The sequence below is a fragment of the Diceros bicornis genome, chromosome 6 (assembly GCF_020826845.1).
Source record: "Diceros bicornis minor isolate mBicDic1 chromosome 6, mDicBic1.mat.cur, whole genome shotgun sequence".
NCBI lineage: Eukaryota > Metazoa > Chordata > Mammalia > Perissodactyla > Rhinocerotidae > Diceros > Diceros bicornis.
Window position 1 is genome coordinate 42,331,644 of NC_080745.1, and position 22,358 is coordinate 42,354,001.

General features: G+C 41.4%; 1 protein-coding gene across 1 annotated transcript; it reads right to left on the reverse strand.

The window, feature by feature from the left end:
- Nucleotides 1-229: 229 nt before the first annotated feature.
- On the reverse strand, nucleotides 230-2,672 carry ADO (2-aminoethanethiol dioxygenase). The gene has a single exon (XM_058543372.1). It carries the CDS (start codon nucleotides 2,363-2,365, stop codon nucleotides 1,553-1,555), a length of 813 nt encoding a protein of 270 aa, XP_058399355.1. The 5' UTR covers nucleotides 2,366-2,672; the 3' UTR covers nucleotides 230-1,552.
- Nucleotides 2,673-22,358: the final 19,686 nt, after the last annotated feature.

A 22,358-nucleotide genomic window follows, 5' to 3' on the forward strand; every position in this document is an offset into this window, starting at 1 on the left:
TATTAGAACTCAACTGCCACATGGGCAAGTCAATCAAGAAGGCTTAGACAACAGCTGGGCAAATTTTAATGTGTTTATTTCTACAGTTTGTTTTCATTAAAAGTTTTGTGAAAAAAGGAATCCTATAAATAGTAAAAAGGAGGAAACAATAGTGCTCCATGGCCTGAGGCAAAGGGTGTCAATACGTTTGTAAACGTATTTAACGTATTTAATAGGCTGTAAACAGCCTATTAAAAGGACAAAAATAAAACTAGTCACAGATAGCACAACTGTCCACTTCAAGAGGTGGGGAGTGGGAAGCATCCTGCCTCAAGTTCTGGTGCCCTAAAATTGCCAGCAATGTAGTGAATTCTCAATTCTCTAGCCTTGATCACCTGTGCCTTCTCTCTCTTCCTATAGAAAACCACACTATGCGAAGCAAGCACTGGCTCTCTCCTGTGTGACAGAGAGTGTTCTGAGAACACTGCCACTAACAACACAGCTGGACCCACCAGCCCTCTGGAACATTAGAGCTCCTGAGAGAATCTGAAACAGTCATCAACATTTTTCTCTACTTTTGCAGGAAAATACTGGAAGCAAAGAGGGGAATTCAACAGCTGGTTAAGAGTGTTTTACATTCAGTTGTTTGGAAGCATATCGATTCAGTTCCTCTGAATCTTCTGGTTAGAAAACACAGAATTACCCTATCACCTCTTAAAGTGCACTAAGACAAAAAAAGTCACATGAGGATAATACATAGTTTTTGCATTAAAGGTGAATCTGCAACCAGAAACCTGCTCAACTCACAAATCTGGAGACTTACAGGGAAGATAAGCTCTAAGTGACCATTTGTCACTGCGATATGCAGGTGCTGAATTTCTTAGTAGATGCTGCTGGAGTAAACCAGATGTGGCTACTGGGCAAGGAGAGGAAAAAAAATAAATCGTGTCCTCTACGTGCATAGTTACGTTTTGGGGGTAATCCCCCAACTCTGGAAAAATGATTTAATTTTCACAACAAATTAAGTAGGCAGGACAGCTCACTCTGAATAGTAGCTCACCTCTTTAAACCTAGTTTTTACCAATGACTTGAACTAAAAGCAATTCAAACCACTCGGTCATGCAGTCAATAAGTTAAAACTATAACAAGGAGTAAAAGGGCATAAGGACATAAGTGGAAAACAAACGCTATTTACCCAAGGCGGGGGGCATTTAGTGTATTTTTTATACACAGAGGGAACAGGGGGAAGAATATTTTCATTATGGCTTTAGGATGGAAGCGCTTCAGATAGTCCCCTGCCCCCCTCCCCCTCCGAATCAAAACCCTGGTGGCAGTGACAGAGCCAGGAAACCTAGCATCCCCGCCTCCCCCGCCCCCATAACCGTGCCAGGTGGCTGCAGTCCAGTTGCCCGCGCTTCCCAAAGCTCCCGAGGAAGCGGCTACAGCCCACTGCAGCAGATCCAACGCCCAGGCCTGGGGGTAGAGAGAGAGCCCTTGTGGTGGGTCGCAGGCAGCCAAGATCACATCTGAGTAGGGCACGTATCCGGCCCACGACGCCCGGGTGCCGGCGGCTTCAAGGGAAGACCTTGGGACCTGGATAGGGCTCCCCCTCGCACCAGAAGTCATCGGCCTGCGGGGTCTCCAGGAGCCACACCTCTCGGGGCAGATCACAGGTCGAGCCGGAGGCCTCCTTGGCCCTGACGGGCTCCAGCACTCGGTAATAGTGGCAGTCCCGGCCGTCGTCGGGGTCGTAGGGCGGGGCCAGGATGTCCAGGAAGGCAGCGGGCCCGTCCACGGCGTCGATCTGGTGCAGGTTGTTCAGGTGCGGCGTGAGGACGCAGGGGCCGCTGGCCTCGGTGTACTCGGCCCGCGAGCGCAGCACGCCCGGCCGCACGGCGTCCCGCTCCCGGGCCTGCAGCGGCGGCTCGAACTGCTGCTCCGGCGGCGGAGCCCGCGGCCGTTGCCCGCCGCCGGCCTCCAGCTTGTCCATACAGCTGATGCGCACGGTGCCGTAGAGCACCTTGAGCATGCCATGCATGCCCGGGTGGTCGTGCAGCGGGATGGACGTGCCGCTCTTGAGCAGGAATACGCCGAGGCTGAAGCCGTCCGTCTCGTAGATGTGCATGTAGGTGACCGGCGGCAGGTTGGGCGGCAGCGGCTGCAGAGTGGCCTTGCGCGGGGCGATGTTCAGGTCCTCGGCGCGGACCTGGGTCAGCAGGCTCTTCAGTTTGCTCAGGTTCTCCAGGAAGCCCTGCGGCATCGGCGCCTCCGGGCCTGGCGCCGCGCCGCGGTCGGAAGCGCCGCGCCCGCCCCCGCTGCCCCGGAAGGTGAGGCACGCCTGGCGGGCGATCCGTTGGATCAGGGAGGCCATGTTGTCTCGGGGCATGCTCGGCTGCTCCAACGCGTGCCGAGACCGGCCCCCTCCGCCCCCTGCTTTCCTCCGCCCCTTGCGGTCCCCGGCGGCCGCCACGGCTGCCTGCAGCCCGGGGCGAGGCGGGAGGCCCCGCAACTAACGGCCCGTAGGGCGCGCCGCACCAATGCAGCCAACCTCAGCAGCCGCGCGCCCCTTCCGAGCACGCACGCGCACGGCGCACACCCCGCACTCACGCTCTGGGAGCAGGTACCGGCCGCGCGGACGGTGGCAGGCTTTGCCTCACACCCGACGCTCCATTCATGCGGCCCGAACCTACGACGGTGGCCGGGCGCTGCGGGCGCCTTGCAGAGCATGCTGGGATTTGTAGTTCGGTATTCCGCATGAGCTCTGAGAGAGTTCTCTTTGTCACCTGGAAAAGGGAAGGATTAGGTTTGTTGGTCATAAAGCAACCTTCCTTACGGTTCCAAAGTGTTTGCTTATTTGAAAAAAGGTGAATTGGGGCGCAAGAAATGTCGCTGGTTAACTACAACTCCCGGCATCCCCAGCAGGCAAGGGTGACGCACTTCCGGCAGCTGGCCTGTGGTGTGGTGGATGCTCTTGGCCGTTACAAGGAACAGGGCAGAGGGTCGTTAACCTTCTGGCGCCGCTCGGGCCTGGTCAGCCATCCAGGGTCGTTTTTCTCTGGCCTTACCCCTGGGAACGAAGCTGTTGAGTTAACTTTAGCTCCTCGTGGCCGGGAGGCAGGACTGTCTGCCACGGCGATCACGGGAGGGCGCTTGCGTAATTTTCTAAGTTTTTTAGAAGATGAGAGGGTCGAGGCGGTCTCTGGTGATCACCACGGTTACTCTGCACAGCCGTCCCCAGCTGTTGTTTGCATCAGAGTCTGATGACGCTGCTCTTCTGGTTACAGTGCACGATAGTTTTTTGCTGGGACTCGAGAGTCCGTTTGCTGTGGTCACGGATTCTGTATACCAACGGTTATCAAACCTTGATTTGCCCAAGAAGTACCTGGTTAGGTGGAGAGGGAGCTTTTTAAAAATACACGTTCCTGGTCATCATCCAGAGATTGATTCACTAGATGATTCTGAGGCATCCTATGAGAAACTGTGGTGTGGGAGAATCAGGCAAGCTGTTGACCTTCACCTTACCCTGAGTTTAAAGTCCTTTTGGACTTCTAAAGCTAAACTTGGGTTTCTTGTTCATTTTGTAATTGGAGTGGTTCAGTAAATCCAGTTAAAAGACATGCATTTTTAGTGAGCTGTTTAACCTGTCTAATGAGAGCACTCGGCATATGCCAGGCACTGCATTATGTGCATTACCTAATGAATATTATATTATTTAATCCTCTCAGCAGCTCTTAAGAGGTAGGCACTATTATTATTCCCAGTTTGCAGATGAGGGAATAAGTTGCAGGAGGATAGTAAATAACAGAGCCTAAGCAGCACAGCAGAAATAAGTACAATTTTACCAAGAACAGCAACTTGAATTGGTGTTAGAAGCACTAAATGTGGAGTCGGGATATTGTTTTTCCAGCCTACTGTGCTACTTACAAGTTGTATGTCTATAGGCAGACCCTACCCTTTTAGGTCCTCAATTTATTCACTTGTAGAATGCTGGGCTAGAGAAATAGTCGTTCTGAACCCTAGTGACTCATCAGAAGCCCCTGGGGAGCTTTATAAAAATAAAGATTTGGGGGTCATACCCTAGAGATTCTGATTCAAAAGAACTGGTGTGAAGCCTAGAATTTTTATTTTTGAGATGCTCTCGAAGTGATTCTTAATTATCAGCTCAGTTTGAGAACCACTGTTGGATCTGTAAATAGTAAACCAATTCTTAGTATTTAGTGATTTTGATTGAGAGGGTGATTGTTTGTTTTAGAAAAGGACTCTTAAGATTTATTCATTTTCAGAAGTTGCCATGCCATTGTTAAGGTATTTAAATATACTGTCAAAGTTCACCATGTAATGAAATCTCATGCAATCTTTTACTAAAGTAAGGAAAAAGTAAGAGAAAAATCCCCTCCCTCCATTTACAAATCTGGCTTTTTATTTATTGGTTTTTTTTCTGTTAAGGTATAGTTAGTGGGAGGTATAGACTCCACAGAACACAGACTTTAGTAATATACAGATGTGTTTGATTTCTGAATCTGTCACTTTTGTGTGTGTGTGTGTGTGAGGAAGATCAGCCCTAAGCTAACATCTGCCAGTGCTCCTCTTTTTGCTGAGGAAGACTGGCCCTGGGCTAACATCTGTGCTCATCTTCCTCTGCTTTATATGGGACGCTGCCACAGCATGGCCTGACAAGCGGTGCATCGGTGCGCGCCGGGGATCGGAACCCAGGCCACCAGCAGTGGAGCGCTCACACTTAACTGCTACGGCATGGGGCTGGCCCCTCAATCTGTCACTTCTTAATAGTTGCCAGTACTTATTTAACTGAAGCTCATCAATAAAATGGGATAATAAGATACATATGTAAAACACTGATGACAGCATCTAGAACATAGTATCTGTCCCATAATAGTAGCTATTATCATAGTTTTAAAATAGCTAAAGCTGTAAAGACCAATGAATTTAAATAATATTCAGCAAATATTGAAATGGAATTTGACTTGTCTTGAGAATCAGCTTTAAGGTAGAGATAAAAAAAAGATAATTTTTATTGGTTAAACCATCTACCTGGTAATGCCATCTCTCAGATCCTTGCTATTCGCTGTTTGGCGAAAGAGTTCCAAGTTTCCAAAGACTGCCTGTATCAGAATCACCTGGGAGTGTTTATTCAAAGTGCAGATTCCCAGATCAAGTTGGAACCTACTGCATCTGAAATTTTTGCATGTTAAAGTTTTTAAGAACTGCTGATGTCCACAGGGCATATGGTACTTTCTTTAGGCCACAGACAGTCTACCTCCATAATTCTTTTTGATGCTGCCCTTCAGAGCTGCTCTAATGGATGAGATCAGTCCTAAGGGCTTTTGCCCTTAAGAGGCACTTTATTTGGCCTTCTGCCCAACTGCCAGTAGCTTAGGCTGAGTGGGTTTCTGTTACCATTAACCTCATTCTTTTTATGCTCCTTGTACTGTTTTCTTCTGTGTTGTAGTAAGCAGAATGAAGAAAAAAAGAAATTCAGAAAAGGAAACAGACAAAAGAGAAGTAGTAGTGAGCAACTGCTAGAAATACAGGGCAGAAAAAGAGATTTGGGAAAAGTTTGGGGTAGATGGAATCTGTCATTTGATAGCGAGTATCCACTGGGTACCAGGCATTGTTCTAGGCTTTGGGGATTTGGCAAGGAATATCCACATTCCCAAAGAATTTACCTGCAAATATGTGTGTGTATTTTGGCAGTGGAGGTTGTTATACAGCACAAATAAATGGGCAACATAATGTCGGACAGATAAGTTTATGAAGACAAAACAGGATGATAGGATGGTGTGATATTTGTGTGTGTGTGTGCTATGTTGCTTTAAACTGGGTTGGCAGGGGTAACCAGAAGATAACATCTGAGCTGCTCCTGAATATTAAGGAGTCAGCCAGGGAAAAATCTGGGGTCAGAGTATTCCAAGACCAGGAAACAGCTCTAAAGTTGTTAAATAAGGTATTGGATGCCATGACTTTGACCAGTCAGGGAGGAGGTTGGTATAATTGGGGCCAAGAATGAAGGCCTGTGGGAGTAGGCTACATAGTGACCTTCAGAGTTCCTGGAGGGAGAGGAAGTCGGGGAGGTAGGCAAGGGCCATATTATCTAGGCCTTATAGGTCATGCTTAGGGAGTTGTAGGGAGTTGAGGGCCATAGTAGGGAGTTGGATTTTATTATAAGTGCAGTGAGAAGCTTTTGGAGAGCTTTGGGCAGGAGAATGACTTGATCTGTTTTACATTTTTCAGAGATTGGTGGTAGGGGGAGTGTAACAGCAGAGAAACCCTCATTGGAGGCAGTCATCCAGAGGAAAGGCAAGAGACCGAGTGTAAAGATTTGGAATCTCTTTTGTAGGTGGAGCTGACAGGGTGAGCTGATGAGCTCTTGTTTCATCAATCTATTTCTTAAGGTATATTCTCTCCACATTTTCTTTTTCACGAGTTGACAGCTATGTGGTGATAGGTAAGACTGATAAAGCTTAAATCTCACCTCCTGCCCACGTCTAACTATTAAATTTAGGGATGAGGGAAGCACACAGAAGCATGAGTAAAGCTAAAAATTTTAACAGTTGCTAAATTAACCAGGAGCCAAGAAGAACGGGAAGAGCCCCCGGCCAATGTGTATATATATATGTATATCTTAACTCCACCTGCTCATTTGTATGATCTCTTCATTCTTTGGAAACTAGGCTTGTATTTTGTCTTTCATCCTTCTTCCCCTGACCCTCCTGTTTATGAAGACTTATTTTCCTTAATTCACAAAATAGATTACCTTCTGACTTTCTCTCAAATCTCTCTTCAGACTTCATTTTGCCCATCTCCTCTAACCATACTGGTACTCAGTCATAAGAGCACAAAAGTCCTGACATGCTCAAATGCTCCGAGTTCCTAGCCTGCAGTTGTCTGTTTTTTCAAATATGGGCAAGAAGGTTTCTTTTTTCCAGTAGCTCTTGCCACCTTACTCCTATATCTGCCTTTTATGTTAATGTAGGACATGGTAAATAAATTGATAAAAAGATTTTCCTATTTTTAGACTAACTTACTTATACTTAATTATATTTGAAATATTTTGGGTTTATATTGGGCTTTCCTTTCAGTTTTTAAAAAATGTTAGCATATATTTCTCATCCATTATCATGAATGAATGTCAAGTTGTAAGAAAAAACCAAATAGTTGCAAAGGCAGAAGAGCTGGTTCTAGGTATGGCTGTGCCACTAACTAGCTGTGTCTTATTGAGCAAATCACTTGACTTCACTAGATCCCAGTTTCTTCATGTTTCAGGGAGGTGATCTCTCCGATTTCTTCCAGCATCTCATTAGCCCAACATGGATGATGGAAATTTTGATAAGGAAGTTTTTATGATGGAAATAATTATAAGGACAATTTATACAGAACCAAACATATGTATTTTCTTTCATCTCATTTATCTAAAATTATTACACCGTAACGCTCTTAGCTCTGTCTGTCTCCACTAAGATCTTGTAAAGTAACTCTGCCCCATTCTACTCTGGTTTAACTTTGTGTGGTTATCTGAAATCAAGTCACTTTGATATAGGGCTTTTCAGTTAAATATGCTAAGCTTAGGGACTTTTAGTGTTCAGGTTAGATTCTAGGTGTACACATCGCACCAAGAAATTGCAGAGGTTGTGTTGAAAGATGTAAGCTGTAGACGTTGTTATCTAACTGTGTGATTTTATAGACCAGTGCCTGTAGGTTTGGAATGGAGAAGGACTTAAATTGATTCTTTTTTTCTCTTCCTTGCCAGTGTCTTATTTCAGGCAATGAGAGGCAAGGAAGAAAGAAATGAAAAGTTAGGAGCATGCAGAGGGAGGTTGAAGGAGAAAAGAGAAAAGGTCTGGCTTTCACAAGTCAGTAATGAAGAGAAGCTTTTGCTATACTCAGTCTGAAGCACTGCCAAAGGCCAGGTATTACCATTTTTGGAGGTGATTTGAGATTATAACACCCCCTATCAATTTGATATTAGAGAGATTTTCTTCTTCTTCTTTAAGTAGTGCAGTTATTATGAGACCCAAAATAGTTCTGAACTGTAAATTAAATCCAAACACCCTTTATCTCTCTTAATTAACCCCCCCCCCAATTTCATGCTTCTTGTTTTTCTTTCCCTTTTTTTCCCCTTCTAAGAAGACATCAGCTATCTTCACCTCCTCCGCTTTCCCATCTGTCTTTTTCCTCTTGGCTGAAAGAGAGATTTTTACTTCATATTTATTTTAATTAATGGATTTGAATCATAAGTGGTGAAACAGTTGATGTTCATCTTCAAGAGGCAGTGAAAGGGAAAATCATCGTCTTTAAGTTGGCAGAAAAGAACTGTATGTTCATTGCTGGTGCCTGCCTGAAAAATGACTGCGAAAGGGGCAGGGGAAAGTTCCAGAGTTCTGTGTGTCCTTGCAGGGAACAGATGCCATATCCCAGGATCAAAGGAAGTGAAGATGGGAAGAACTCTTCAGAATGAAATTGTAACTTTCTTGGGAAATGCCTTTCTGAAGAGTTGCTTAGTAAATATTGCTTGATGGTTTATGGTCCACTGATTTAGGATCAGATTCCCAGGAACAAAATAGCAGGATGCAATTTAATTGCTTGAAAACTCGTTAATAAAATCTACCATAAGTTTTTCATCTTTTCCTTTTTAGTTGGACAAGCCAAATGATACAAGATTTTTTAACCTGGTCCGTTAAGTGTTCACCTTGGCATACATTCTGGGGCATTTGACTAACTTAAATAGGGTATTACACGTGTTTCCTTGGAGGAGTGAAATGCTACTAATCAAAGCTTTCTTTTGAAAACAAAGAAACAAACCAAAACCTTGTCCAACTAGATGCTCTGTTATAGCATTTTAGAGAAAGCTTGAGAAATGACAGTACAATTTGAAAGTGGAATAGCGTAATCAAGGAAGAAAGAACAATCAACTGAGGGGATACTAGTTCTACTCCTGGTTCTAGCAACCCGCGGTGTGACTTCGGGTAAGTCATTTTCCTTTTTGGAACCTCAGTTCCCTTATTTATAAAGTGGGGAATTTAGTGGGAGAAATAGGTGAAGGGGGTTAAGAGGTACAAATTTACAGTTATAAATAAATAAGTCACGAGGATGTGTTGTACAGCATAGATAATATAGTGAATAATATTGTAATAGCTTTGTATGGTGACAGAAGGTTAACTAGACTTATGGTGAGCATTTTGTAATGTATAGAAATATTAAATCACTATGTTGTATACCTGAAACAAATATAATATTGTATGTCAAGTATACTTCAATAAAAAAACAAACAAAAAAAGTGAAGAATTTAGTCTAGATTATTTACCACTTTCTTTCCAGCTTTAAAAAAAATCTATGAATTTTAAAAATTGTAATTATATGAAATGATGTAATATAATTTCATACAGTGAAATACTGCAGAGCATCACAAAAGACAGTTTTAAAATGTATTTTTAACAACATGTGAAGAGAACACTTAGTAACATGCGTACAATATCTTTGACTTCTCTTTTGTGTTTGTGTTGTCTCTACCTAAAGCAGGTTATATTGACATTTCCTGACTATAAATCATTGAATAAAATGAGCAAGAGCTCTTGTTTAAGATAATGTTTACTGTTATTATTAAGTTTCCACAGTATTTTTTAAGGAAAAATTTTTTTTCATTCTAAGCATAAATTACCATGCAACAAGAGTGCCATGTATTGCTATTGGGAAAAGCAAAACATGCCTTGAGTTAACTACACATTTCAACAGGACCTGCTGAGGTAATTGACAACCAACATCACAGCTCGAGAAATTCCTAAAGCAGCAGAGCTTTAGTTTAATTAGATAATTAGCCCTGGTCAGCCTATAATGAATGCACAAGCAATTAGCAATGAAATTGGGCTGCTAAAACCTATTTTTCCTCTTTTGTGTTCCTTTGCTTTCATTAACCACTCCAACTACTGAACAATTTATATCTTCACACTAACAATCAACTTTATTATTATCAAACTCTTTGCAAGCGATAAAGCAATGAGACCTGCCGTTGGTTGTACAACATTAAGTGATTATGTTAAGTAATGCCATTTATTTGCCTAGCCATCCCGCTGCTATATTATGTCAAACAACTAGGGCTTTTAAAAGCAGTGCACACTCCTTGATTTTGATGATTGCTTTGTTTGTCAGACTCAAGCAACTAGCAAGAGATGTACCTCAATTTGGAGTTCTTTCTCAGTGGCTTTCAGCAGACTTGAAGAAAAGGAAACAGTTCCATAAATCTACCAAAAGCAAGACCCTCAAAAAAGAGCCTTTTTTTTGGTACCTTGAAGATTCTTATGTTTGGAAGGGCTTGAGGTAAACTCAGTCAGTGAAAGCCCTCACTTATCCATCTTCTCCTGTTTGGGGACAGTTTTCAGTCTCATGGATGACAGAAGGAACCATTATGATTTTTCCTCACATCCCTCCACTGCAAGTCTTTCCCATCCATCTGCCATTTCCTGGGGGGACATGGCATAAAACTAAAGGAAGAAGAGAGGGAAGTGATAAAGGGAGCAGAGAGAGCTTTCAGATGTGGAAGAGCTGAAGACGTGGAGGCCATGTTCCTAAGACTTCATGTTACTAAGTGTTAACGTCAAGAAGACGTTTGTATTGCTCTGGTTCTGGGCATGTAAACTGAAACACTTCATTATATTTCATCAGAAATGGATTTTGAAAAATGGACATTTTTAAGTTTCTGTGGGTAGATTATACATCTACAAAGAGATATCATTTGCCGTATCAGAAACCAGTCTGATTGTGTTAGAATTTAGAGAGTCCTTAATATAGAGTGTTCTTATAAAAATGCTGTTCTACTTATTAATAATCTAATAAGATTTGAGGGATTAAAACCAATTTTATAAAATTAGCTAGTTAATAGCAGTTTATGAACTAATTGAAGAAATGTATTGCTTACCATTTAAGCAGAATTAAAATGTATAAACAGAATTTTTCTTCTGATTGGAATATGAACATTGGCTTATAATTTCTTGTCTTGAGACTTCCCATCTGGCTGGTCTTGGAAATATTTTTTTTCTTTTTTTCCCCAGCAATAACTAGCAATTAGAGTTTCAGAAATGCCAATTTTAATCAAAACTCTCCTTTCCAAAATAGAAAAACTTACATGAACTATATAAAGCCTCTTCATTGTATTCAACTGACTGTTTTGAAAAAGTAATTTAAATAATTCAGAGCCAGAATTAAGATGTTCCAGAAATGTTAAGAAAATAGTGCAAATCTTTCCAAATTATGGTCATTTTTACTCTTACCATGGGCACAGTAATTTCACTGGCATTAATGTTTATATTATCTAAATATCGACTTTATAGCAGTTAGCTCATATAAAGCAGGGTTTCTCAACTTTGGCACTATTGACATTTTGGCTTGGCTAATTCTTTGTTGTGGGGGCTGTTCTGTGCATTGTAGGATGCTTAGCAACATCCTTGGCCTCTACCCACTAGATGACAGTAGCACCAAATACGCCCCTCTCATTGTGATAACCATCATTATCTCAGATGTTGACAAAAGTCCCCAGGCTGGGGGGCAAAATCATTCTCAGTTGATAATCAATGATGTAGAATAAGACCATGACAATTTCTTCCTTTAAAAGCATTTCAATATAAAACAAAAAGAAGTGTGTTGAATTTGGATGTCTAGATAGTCTTTAGTAAGTGCAGTCTTAATAGAGAGAAAACAAACAAATCAGAGCCTTGCTGACCTCCAGTTTGGAGTGGTTTTGGGGGGCACTGGAAGAACACACCTGCTCCCAAATTCCACTTGACTTTTCCAAATGGCCTGCTATAGTGTTGGAAGTTTGTATTCTTAGAAATTTGTTCCTTTGGTTAAAATGTAATATTCCTGAGAGGATCATCCCTTTACACTAAAACTGAAACTTTAGTTTTCAGCTAAAAGCTAGCATGTTATTAACTTATAACTGCCTTTTTATTTATGATAAGGTCCTTCAGGAAGAAGACAGAAGAAAATTACCTTGGGACTTGAGAGTTGGTGGATGAATGGGAAGCAAGCACCATGTGTGGGAAAAGGAATGATGAAAGGGAGGTGGAAGGCACTAAAACTATCCTTTAGACCATATTTTTAATGGGTCAGCCTGAGTTGCTCTTGCCATGTTTCAGTGTTTTTTTCTACTGCTCCTTGTATCTTTAAATCCTATTCTTTTCTTGCTTTTTTTTTTTTTTTTTAAAGCAGCAAAGACTCTGGTAGATTGTATAGTAATTGTTTTTTAATGTACTTTCTTTGCCACTCTGTGTTGGGTATCCCAAATTAATTTTGAAAGGTTACCGGTAAAAGAAATCTAAAAGTTTAGAGAAGTATTGCCTAGATTATCTGACATGTAAACCTATCATCCATGCTGATGGAGGAGGTCTGAGCAGTTTAGAGCCTGCTTTTCCTCCGTCGTTGTCTAATACATCAGTGACCGGCAGTTTCAGGCCTATAGGATAGCTGCCTGGACGTTCCAGCACACTCATTGGGTACCATGAGGGATGGCCCTACTTGTGAAATTCACAACCTCTCATAAGTAGATGTTCAGGCTGATAATTAAGAAAAAACTTTCTACTAATTAAAATAATGCTCCATTAAAAGGAACTTTCTAAAACTTAGGGGAGACATGGAGATCTGATAGCTAGCATGCTGAAGCTGGTTCCAAGATATTTTTATAAATACCTTAGTAGCTCCCCATACTGAGCTTCCATGTAGCTATAGGATTTCAGTTTTTCATGCTGGTTGGCTTTTCTTATGGAATTACTGTATCACAGCACTTGGACCGTGACCAAACCTCGAAGTATAGGCTCTGTTTATTTTTCTTTTTCCCATCCAATGTCACTTGCCTCTTCATTTCCTGATTTCTTCCTAAAATGAGGGAGCCAAAATATGTCACAGATCACAGCTGAGTTTAGACAACAGGCATCTTCTTTGCAGGGACCTGCACAGAGCCTGATTTATTTATGTGAACGTTTCACCACTTACCATGTAAAGTTATGGATTCCTTGACTAGTTAGTGACCTTATACCTTCTCGTGGTTAATCCACCCTGTTTTCAAAAGTCCAACTGCATATCAAAGTAAAATGAAATCTTGTTTGTTTGTTTCCCCAGTTCTTACTTTCAGGCTATATAGTTGAACATTCTGCATTGACCTCACATTTTTTTCTTTTTAGGTTCCTTACCTCAAACTGGACTAAATGGTTCCTCTTTTTTAGGTTTGGCTTACACATATTATATAAGCAGTTAATATTGTACCTGACTGACAAATTTCTTACTTGTCCCTTTCACCATAATTTTTCCAATCTAGCATTATGTTTTTACCTTTCTTCTCTCAACTCCATTTCTCCCACAAGCTTTCACATAAAGAAAGTGTTTTATTGTTGATAATAGTAACAATAGTACACTAATACTGATGGCCATATGAGTGTTCACCTTTTAACAATTTGCTTTAGCCTTTTTTCTCCTTGAAAGATAGGGGTGTATGAACATGATCCCACTCCTGCTTTCAAATATTGGGTTTGCTTGTTCCCCTTAAGAAGTTTTTTTTTTTTGTTTTTTGCTTTTGCTTTTATTTTTTACAACACCAGATGTATACTATAGCTTTTCCCATTCTAATAGATATGCATGGTTTCACAGAGTGGTAATTACAGGCAAGGTAAAACACTGCATGGAAGTTTAAATGGTTCCAACGGAATAGTAACTAGAAAAACCTTAGTGATTCTGAATTCATACTATCTTTACTTGAATTACCTTTTATTCTTTATTGGTAGCTACCCTGGCCCCTATTTATTCAGACAGACATTTGTAAACTACCACCAACAAAAAAAGGTGAATAGAAATCCAGAGACTGAATATGAAAACTGCTGACCCAAACTGAGTAAACCCATCTAACCATCTCCAGGACAGTCAGAATCATGCCATACGGTTCTTCTTAGATTGTACTTCTATAAACATACGCAGTGTGTGTTACAGAAGTTACCTGGTGTCGTCAACAGAACAATCATGAAATACCATAGACAAAACGAGTGGTCTCTTACTGTGCTGAAACTCCGTAGATTTTGCAGCAATTCCCTAAATTATGTAACTGATACTTTACTTAATAAATTGTTGACCAAAGAAACTTCTTGCAAAACTCCTGCTTCAGGCTATGAGTCTTACGGGGTTGATGAATATGGTCACCGAACCTGTAAGAGGTTAAGTGGCAGAAGCCCTGGAGGTCAGGCAGAGTGCGGGAATGCCAGACGGTGAGTCCTGGGCCATTTCCTAACCACTGGGGGCAGGGATGGGAGGGGGAATTCATGTATTGGGTTATACATTTCTTGAGGACAAAAACTACATCCATTTAACGTATTTGTAGCAGAACCTAGGATGATACTATGATTATCTTAACATGTTAGTGACTGTGGGGCTTATTTCTTTTGCACTCTTCCAAGCAAGGCACATTCTGGAATACACTCCTAGAAGAGATGGTAATTGGGGAATGTTCAGGGGAAGTGAGGACAGCGCTACAGAGGAGGAAAGAAAATCTGGTGCAGAGATGCTGCTTCAATGTGTAATTTGCCCAAATGATGGAAGAATGTATTTGGAATTGCTTTCCTCTTTTCTCATTCTATTAAAAAAAAGGGGGGGGGAGACAAACAGTCTTATTTTAGATTTCTGAGCATCAGGTATGAAGCATTAAAACGAAGTATCAAAGAAATAAGCCAATCTGAGAATTTGTGATTAGTGATGGCACCGTCACTGCACCTCCTCTCCCTTCCCTGGTAAGGGGTGCACCTTCGGGAAGCACCTCTGGCCTGGCTGCAAACACTGACTAAGAAGAGAGCACTCTTGCCCCATGTGTGTTACTGCCTAGGGGACCAGCTTTACCTGAAGCCCAGAAAGGATCCTAGGAGGAGACTGCCTCTGCCTCGCATCTTCTGCTCCTCCTTTGGGTCCCACAGGGAAGCCAGGCCCTCTCCTGGGCCCCTCTACTGATTAGGTCAGGTGGTCTGGGAAGGCTGCTCTGGAATGGCCAGCAGTGGATACTGGGAGAATTGAGCCCAGCCGTGACAACTTTGATTTCCCGAGAGACTTTGAAACTAAGAGAATTATCTAATTAGTCCTTATTCTACTTTCAAAAGAGAGTTAGGTGAAGCGCCAAAAAGTATCACCATGGAAATGAGCATATTAATCACCATGGAGACCTTGGAGACTCTCAGGTTTCAGTTATCGCACTTCATCAGAGCCAGGTGTGGTTTGGGAAGATATCACCCTGGGACTGCATTTGGGACAAGAAAGCAGTTTGAGGGGAAACTTTGCCTAACAATTCTCCTTCAGTGTCCTGCAAGTGAACTTGGTTGTGCTGTAACTGGTCTATTTCCCCTATTCCACCTTCCCTCTACCTCAGTGCCCCCCTCACACACACACAAACATACACACACACACACACCCACAAGTGCTCCCTTTACCTCACTCTTGGCTCAACATTTGGCACATTTCTTCTAGAAACCCTCTCCTTGTTTTGGTTTTGGTGCCATCGTTCTCTCCTGACCTTGAGTCTTTGCTCATCCTGGATCCCTCAGTGCTTCCTCTCCTCTGCTCAGCCCTGAAATGATGCTGTGTGGTCAGGAGCTCCTTCCTTGCCCTCTCCTGGGGAATGTCGCTTGTTCTTTACCTCTTCCTCCTTCACCTAATGTGTTTAATCCTTTTTCTTCTCCCTTTTCTGCTCACATTACAGTGTTCCCCAAACTCCGGTTCTTACACAAGGACCCTCTGGTTTGCAGTAATGAATCCTATGAGAATATAATTTGCTAAGCCATTCCTCCAGCTTTTATTAAATAACCTTTTTGTGAAAGTACTGTACTCAACTCTGTGGGGAAATAGTAGGGAACATACATCCCTCTGGTGGGGAGATTATAATCTATCTCGAGACAGGACACACAGGGGCTACAATGAGAACAGAAGCAGGTAATGGGGATTTGTATAGCACCTGTTACATATTAATAAAGATAAGTAGGGGCTCACAAAATACATCAAAGTCAACCCTAGACAAGATGTGTTAGAAAAAGCTTTTCTGAGGATGTGCATCTTGACCCAGGTCTTCACCAAAGAATTAGGAGCAATTTGATGGAGAAGAGAGAGCAGAGGACTCTAGGTGGAAAGACTCAGTGCAAAGGCTCAGCCTGTATTCTCCCACTTGTGCGTCTACAGAAGAGTCACATGTTTTTCTGTTTGGCAGAGTGTGTATTGTGTAGCCCATAGAGGCATAGAGTCTGGCTTACTTAATGGAATTCTCTCCAACCTTCTGGTAATCCAGCCCAAACTTTCCCACGAGTGTCTCCTCTTTTATGGCCTCTCCCCGCTATACAGTCAGCCGTGTGCGTTCTCTCCCACGCAGACATTTGTTCCCCTGCTGGGGGAAGCCCACAGCTATGCACTGTAGCTGAAAGCCCGGGACAGGCAGCAAATCCCTATTTGACGCGTTTCATTTTTAAGTATACAAAATGGACTTTAGGTAATTGTGCAGTTTTCTGGTTCTAAAGCTAAAAAAAAGAGAATTTTCTGCCTAAATGAATAGGATTAGTGAAAATGAATTTTCCATTTAGCCATAGCCCCACTGTAAACTTAGTCTATCATAAAGAATGTAGGAAGCTTGGTGGATGCAACTATTTTTATCTTGGCCCTTTGGCATCCGGCTTCTAATTATTTAATTCACAAAGTACGCTTCATACTGCAATGTTTATTTTGTCTGTGAAGAAAAGTCTTTAGTATTTGTCACTAGTCGTGGAATTTTAACATTTTAGCAGGTGACTATTTTAGCAGGTTAAAATTGAGTTGGTATAGCAAGAAATACTGTTGTTGGGGATAATAGATTTATATAGCACCAGTCTTCTGGTGCTTCCAGATATAGCATTTGGGACTGTGTTTAGATTTCTCCAGGGAGCGAGGAGGGGACAGGGGATAAAAGAGAAATCATTTACACAATGAAGGTGGTGAGAAAGTTGCTCAGAGTGCAAAGCAAAGCACTTGATAGACCTTTAAAAGTTACTGATTTTACTCTTACCAAGTTGCTTTTGAAAATAAAGAGGCAGTCTTTGTGTACAGCAGCTCCTTGGGGGTCAGAAGAAAGATGAAATGATGATATATTGGTCAGAAACAGTAAGAGAGAATTTTACTTTGTGATTGTGATTCATAGTCTGGCAGTTTGTATTCTCTAATAATAGCGTGTGCTTAGAAATTTTGTTCTTTGAATCGTTTAGATAATCTCAATGACAACAGGCTTCTTGTTCACTGTATGCTTCATTTACTTGGTATTATTGGGGGGTGAAATTCTCCTCACAAGAAAATTTGTTAGAAAATCCATTAAAAACAGGAAAATCTATTAGTTGTGAGTTACCAGAAACTCAGAACTTTCCACCATTGATTTGGTCATTCATTCATTCAACAAACGTGTATTAAACACCCACTCCATGTAGTAGGCACTCTTCTATGGGTGAATGATATAATAGTGACAAGGTGGGCAAAATTCCTGCTTGCATGGAACTTACATTCTAGAAGGGAGGAATAGCTAAAAGAAAACAAAGGAACAAGATAATTTCAAAACGCCCTGAGTACTAGGATAAAGATAGCATAGTGAATGTAACTGGATCACTGCTTTAGTCTGGAAACGGAGAGAAATCCACTTGGTGGATGTAGCATTTGAGTTGGACCTAAAGGGCAAGAAGGAGCCAGCCATGTTAAGATCTGGGTAAAACATTCCTGGCAGAAGTTCTAAGGCAGGAATAAGCTTGGTAACTTGAATAAACTAGTTTTGGGGTATATTTTTTTAGTGTATACTAAAGATAATTTTTTATTGGTAATTCATACTTCCTATCATTTAGACCCTCTGTCTTTTCCAGGTGTTATTCTTTTTCTGTTGACCATCTCAGTGGATCATCCTCAGAAAACTCTCCATCCCTTCTTGTAGGTATAGCTTAGGAAGAACCAAAGCAGTCTCAGATAGACAAATTGGTTGTTATCAGTGGGCTCAGTTTACACACACGTTGCAAATAGGGATGGAGCAGCAAAGAGGAAGCTACGGACTCTTAGAGTGTTAACCTATGTGGACCCCACTCTTTTCTCCTTGCCTGGATTTTAAAGTTCAGCATCTAGATGTGGATCCAGATGCTTCGAGTTAACATCTTCCACTTCCTGTCTCATCCATCTCCTCATGCCAGTTCCTTTAACCAGGAACTTTCCTTTGTTTGTTTTTAAACAAAGTGGCTTACTTCTGGTTCTTCATCCCAGCTGGTTAACAGTTAAGATGAGTAGACCTGTGCAAGCTGTTTATGTTTCATTACCCCATGCTCTTGGACTGTAAGAAGACATAGCCTTGACTAGACGTAGACTCTCTACCAGATTTTTCTTCTTTTCAGGTCTATTAAAGGGGGCTGTGACTATGAAAAATTTTAAAAAGAACCTGGGTGGCTTGAGGAATGTCACGTTTTAATCCATACAAAGTGAGCAAATTTATTCCAAAATTCACTGACATTTTCCCGTGAAATGTTAATGGATGAATGTTATTCAGAACTTTCAACAAATTGATCAAGAAGGTATATATGTGTGAGTCAATGAAGATAAATGATCTTTTATTGTGAAAATAGTATCTAGTCACTATTTCACAACTGAAAATCCCCCTCTCTTCCACACCCACTAGTCAAGCTTCTCTTCTATTTAATATTTAAAATAAAATAGTTCAGCTCTCCACGGGCCTTGGGACTTCCCCGGTGCCACAGGTTGTGATGTGTCTTTTCACACCTCTAAGCTGGGGAAACCCCACACTGGGCAAAGGGCCAATTTTAGACCCAGCAGCTCATTTAGGAGATTCAGAATCTAAGGAGCGACAGAGAGACAATTACAGGAAGGAGACAAGCACAGGGAAACAATACCTGTAGCTAGCACTCTGACCAAGTTAATCGTCATCTTAGTATTTTAGAAAGAGGCATGAGGATTAGTGAATGAGGCAGTGTGGAAATTGGGAAAAGATGTTAGTTTGCGTTATGTGGAAGGGAAATTCCATGGGTAACAATCTTCGGGAGAAGATAAGGCTGTTTATTTTAAATGACCCAAAGAGATGGTATATGAGCTGTGAGAGAAAATCAGTCTCAAAACCTCATGGTCACACCACTTGAGAACAAAAACCAACTCTAACTATGGAAGGGGCTCTTGCAAATCATGTGGTTTATCGTCCGGCTGCAGCTGCAGGAATGTCTCTCAGGGGCTCCCTGACTGATGGTCACCGACTTCCATCTAGCCCTTGTGGAGCTGTAGTGCCCATTGTTGATCATATGTGGATGAGGCAGCCAGTCCTTGGCTGGATAGTGCAGTTGGTAGTTGGTAAGAAAGTTCTTCATGTCAAGATGAAACGGCCTTCCTCAAATGTGCAGCCAGAGTCCTTCCTTTGATATACAACATGTCTTCTCTCCTTTTCTCATCACTCATTCCAAATGTTTTAAAGACAGTTAACCATCCCGTAATTTCTAAGTTTTCTCTTCTGCATGCTAAGCATATCAGATACTTCAGCTTTCCTCGTGTTTCCAGCTTTCACTGTTCTAGTCACTCTTTTCTGGACTAACTTAGTTTTGGAGGTCCTTCATGAAACCCGGGGCTGGGAACAGAACGTAATCCTCTGGATAGGGTCACCCCAGATTAAGACTATTGGCCTTTTTATGGCACAGAATGTGGTTTATCTTGGTGAATGTTCTATGTGAGCTTGAGAAGAATGTGTATTCTGCTGTTGTTGGATGAAGTAGTCTGTAGATGTCTGTTATATCCAGTTGATTTATGGTGTTGTTAAGTTCAGCTATGTCCTTACTGATTTTCTGCCTGCTGATCTGTCTGTTTCTAATAGAGGGATGTTGAAGTAGTTTAATGCTCTGTTTTTAGGTACACATATGTTAAAGATTGTTATGTCTTCTTGGAGAATTGATCCCTTTATCATATGTAATGCCCTTCTTTATCCCTGCTTACTTTCCTTGCTTTGAAGTCTGCTGTGTCTGAAATTAACATAGCTACTCCTGCTTTCTTTTGATTAGTGTTAGCATGGTATGTTTGTCTCCATTCACTTTTTTTTTTTTCTGGTGAGGAAGATTGGCCCTGAGCTAACATCTGTGCCAATCTTCCTCTATTTTGTATGAGAGAAGCTGCCACGGCATGGCTTGATGAGTGGGGCATAGGTCTGCACCCGGGATCTGAACCCACGAACCCTGGGGCCTCTGAAGCAGAGCATGCAAACTTAGCCGCTACGCCACCGGGCCAGCCCCACCATCCACTTACTTTTAATCTATATGTGTCTTTATATTTAAGGTGGGTTTCTTGTAGACAACATAGAGCTGGGTCTTGTTTTTGAGCCGTTCTGACAATATCTGTCTTTTAATTGGTGCATTTAGACCATTGACATTCAAAGTGATTATTGATATACTTGGATTAATATCTACCACATTTGTTACTGTTTTCTATTTATTGCCCTTGTTCTTTGTTCCTATTTTTGTCCTCCACTCTTTTTCTGCCTTTTATGGTTTTAACTGAGCATTTTATGCCTCCATTTTATCTCCTTTCTTAGCATATCAGTTATACTTCTTTTTTTAGTGATTGCCCTAGAGTTTGAAATATACATTTACAACTAATCTAAATCCACTTTCAAATAACACTATACCACTTCACAGGTAGTGTGCATACCTTATAATAACAAAGTAATCCTAATTCCTTCCTCCCATCCCTTGTGTTATTGCTGTCATTTATTTCACTTGCATATAAGCATACATAATTGAACACATTGTTGCTATTATTATTTTGAACAAATTGTTATCTGTTAGATCAATTAAGAATAAGAAAAATATTAGTTTTTATATCACCTTCACTTGTTTCTTCTTCGATGCTCTTCCTTTCTTTATGTAGATCAAGTTTCTGACCTCTATATTTTCCTTGTCTCTAAAGTACTACATTTAACATTTCTTATAACGCAGATCTACTGGCAACAAATTCCCTCAATTTTTGTTTGTCTGAGAAAGTATGTATTTCTCCTTCACTTTTGAGGGATAATTTCACAAGGTACAGGATTCTAGGTTTGTCTTATTGTTCTCTCAACACTTTAAATATTTCACTCCATTCTCTTGTTGCTTGCCTGGTGTCTGAGAAGAAGTTGGGCGTAACTCTTATCTTTGTTTCTCTATAGATAAGATATTTTTTCCCTCTGGCTACTTTCAGAATTTTTTCTTTATCTTTGATTTTCTGTAGTTTGAAAATGATATGCCCATGTGTAGGGGGTTTTTTTTTGTTTGTTTTTTGTTTTTTGGCATTTATCCTGCTCGGTGTTCTCTGAGCTTCCTGGATCTGTGGTTTGGTGTCTGACAACATTAATTTGGGGAAATTGTGTCATAATTCCTTCAAATATTCTGTGTTTTTCTCTCTTTCTTCTCCTTCTGGTATTCTCATCACACCTATGTTATGCCTTTTTCATTGTCCCACAGTCCTTGGATATTCTATTCTGTATTTTTTCAATTTTTGTTCTTTTTGCTTTTCAGTTTTGGAAGTTTTTATTGAGATAGCCCTTTTTTTTTAAATTTTTTTTTGGTGAGGAAGATTGGCCCTGAGCTAACATCTGTTGCCGGTCTTCCTCTTTTTGCTTGAGAGAGATTGTCCCTGAGCTAACATCTGTGCCAATATTCCTCCATTTTGTATGTGGGATGCTGCCACAACATGGCTTCATGAGTGGTGTGTAGGTCCTCGCCCGGGATCCGAACCTGCGAACCCCGGGTCACCAAAGCGGAGTGCAAGAACTTAACCGCTATGCCACCAGGCCGGCCCCTTTATTAAGATATCCTTAAGCTCAGAGATTCTTTCCTCAGCCATATCTGTCTACTAATAAGCCCATCAAAGGCATTTTTCATTTCTGTAACAGTGTTTTTGCTCTATTGCATTTCTTTTTGGTTCTTTCTTAGGATTTCCATCTCTCTGCTTGCATTACGCATCTGTTCTTGCATGCTCTCTACTTTATCCTTTAGAGCCCTTAGCCTGTTAATCATGCTTGTTTTAAATTCCTGCTCTGATAATTCTAACATCCCCGCATGTTTGGTTCTGATGCTTATTCTACTTTTTCAAATTGTTTTTTGCCTTTTTGTCTGCCTTGGAATTTTTTCTTGATAGCTGGATATGATGTACTAGGTAAAAGGAACTGCTGTAAATAGGCTTTAGTAACATTGTAGGGAGGTGTAGGGGGAGGGGAAGTGGTCTGTAGTCAATGATTAGGTCTCAGTCTTTTAGCCTATTTCTCTGGACTGTGAACTTCACAAGTGTTTCTCAGTTTTTTCCTCCCCACTTGGGTGGGACAGCATGGCTATAGTGGGTTG

Excerpts from the sequence above, each read along its gene's own strand:
- ADO (XM_058543372.1), bottom strand. The coding sequence starts at position 2,365 with ATGCCCCGAGACAACATGGCCTCCCTGATCCAACGGATCGCCCGCCAG.